Source organism: Charadrius vociferus, unplaced genomic scaffold (genome assembly GCF_000708025.1).
Source record: "Charadrius vociferus isolate BGI_N301 unplaced genomic scaffold, ASM70802v2 scaffold2161, whole genome shotgun sequence".
NCBI classification, from domain to species: Eukaryota; Metazoa; Chordata; class Aves; order Charadriiformes; family Charadriidae; genus Charadrius; species Charadrius vociferus.
Genome location: NW_009646883.1, coordinates 1 through 518, shown reverse-complemented (window position 1 = coordinate 518; position 518 = coordinate 1). Strand labels below are relative to the sequence as shown.

At 66.0% G+C, this 518-nt stretch overlaps 1 protein-coding gene across 1 annotated transcript in view; it reads right to left on the bottom strand.

Annotated features, from left to right (window-relative positions):
- The window catches only part of LOC104294788 (cathepsin L1-like), a gene marked incomplete at its 5' end in the record, with an annotated part of 3040 nt that extends 2572 nt beyond the window's left edge, over nt 1-468 (bottom strand). Inside the window, 2 exons of the mRNA XM_009894439.1 lie at nt 6-149; nt 225-468. Of these exons, the coding sequence (XP_009892741.1) occupies nt 6-149; nt 225-468 (388 nt within the window). The remainder of the gene's footprint in view (nt 1-5; nt 150-224) is intronic.
- Nucleotides 469-518: the final 50 nt, after the last annotated feature.

Here is a 518-nt window from a genome sequence, read left to right as displayed (position 1 = left end):
GGAGCCGTACCGCCGCCCCAACCGCCGGCGGTAGTGGTGGAAGACCTCGTGGGCCCAGGGTTGGTGCCGTCCCACCAGGTCCTCCATGGGGTTCCCCAGCACCCGGTGCTCCGCCGAGCTCCCCGGCAGCACCCCGCACTTCTTCGTCTCTGGGGAGCGAGGAGGAGGATGCCATCAGCCCGAACCCCGCGGGTAGGATGAGGTGGGGTCCCAACCCGGCTCACCGTTGACGGGGAGGTCAAAGATGGAAGGGGGGAAGCTGTTGTCGAAGTCGGTGTAGGAGATCTCGTACTTGTCGTAGTGGGAGCCCAGCAGGCTGTTGTAGCCCCGCATCTCGTAGTGGACGGGGGCCACCCCGCAGCTGGAGTTGGTCACCCACAGGGTGTAGACGTTCTTCTTCTGCTCCCAGCGGGTGACGTTTTGCCAGACGGCGCAGTACCGGCCCCGGTAGTACTCCTCCCGCAGGAACTGGGAGGAATACGGCATCAGGGATGGGGGCTCTGGGTGGGAACCCCGCA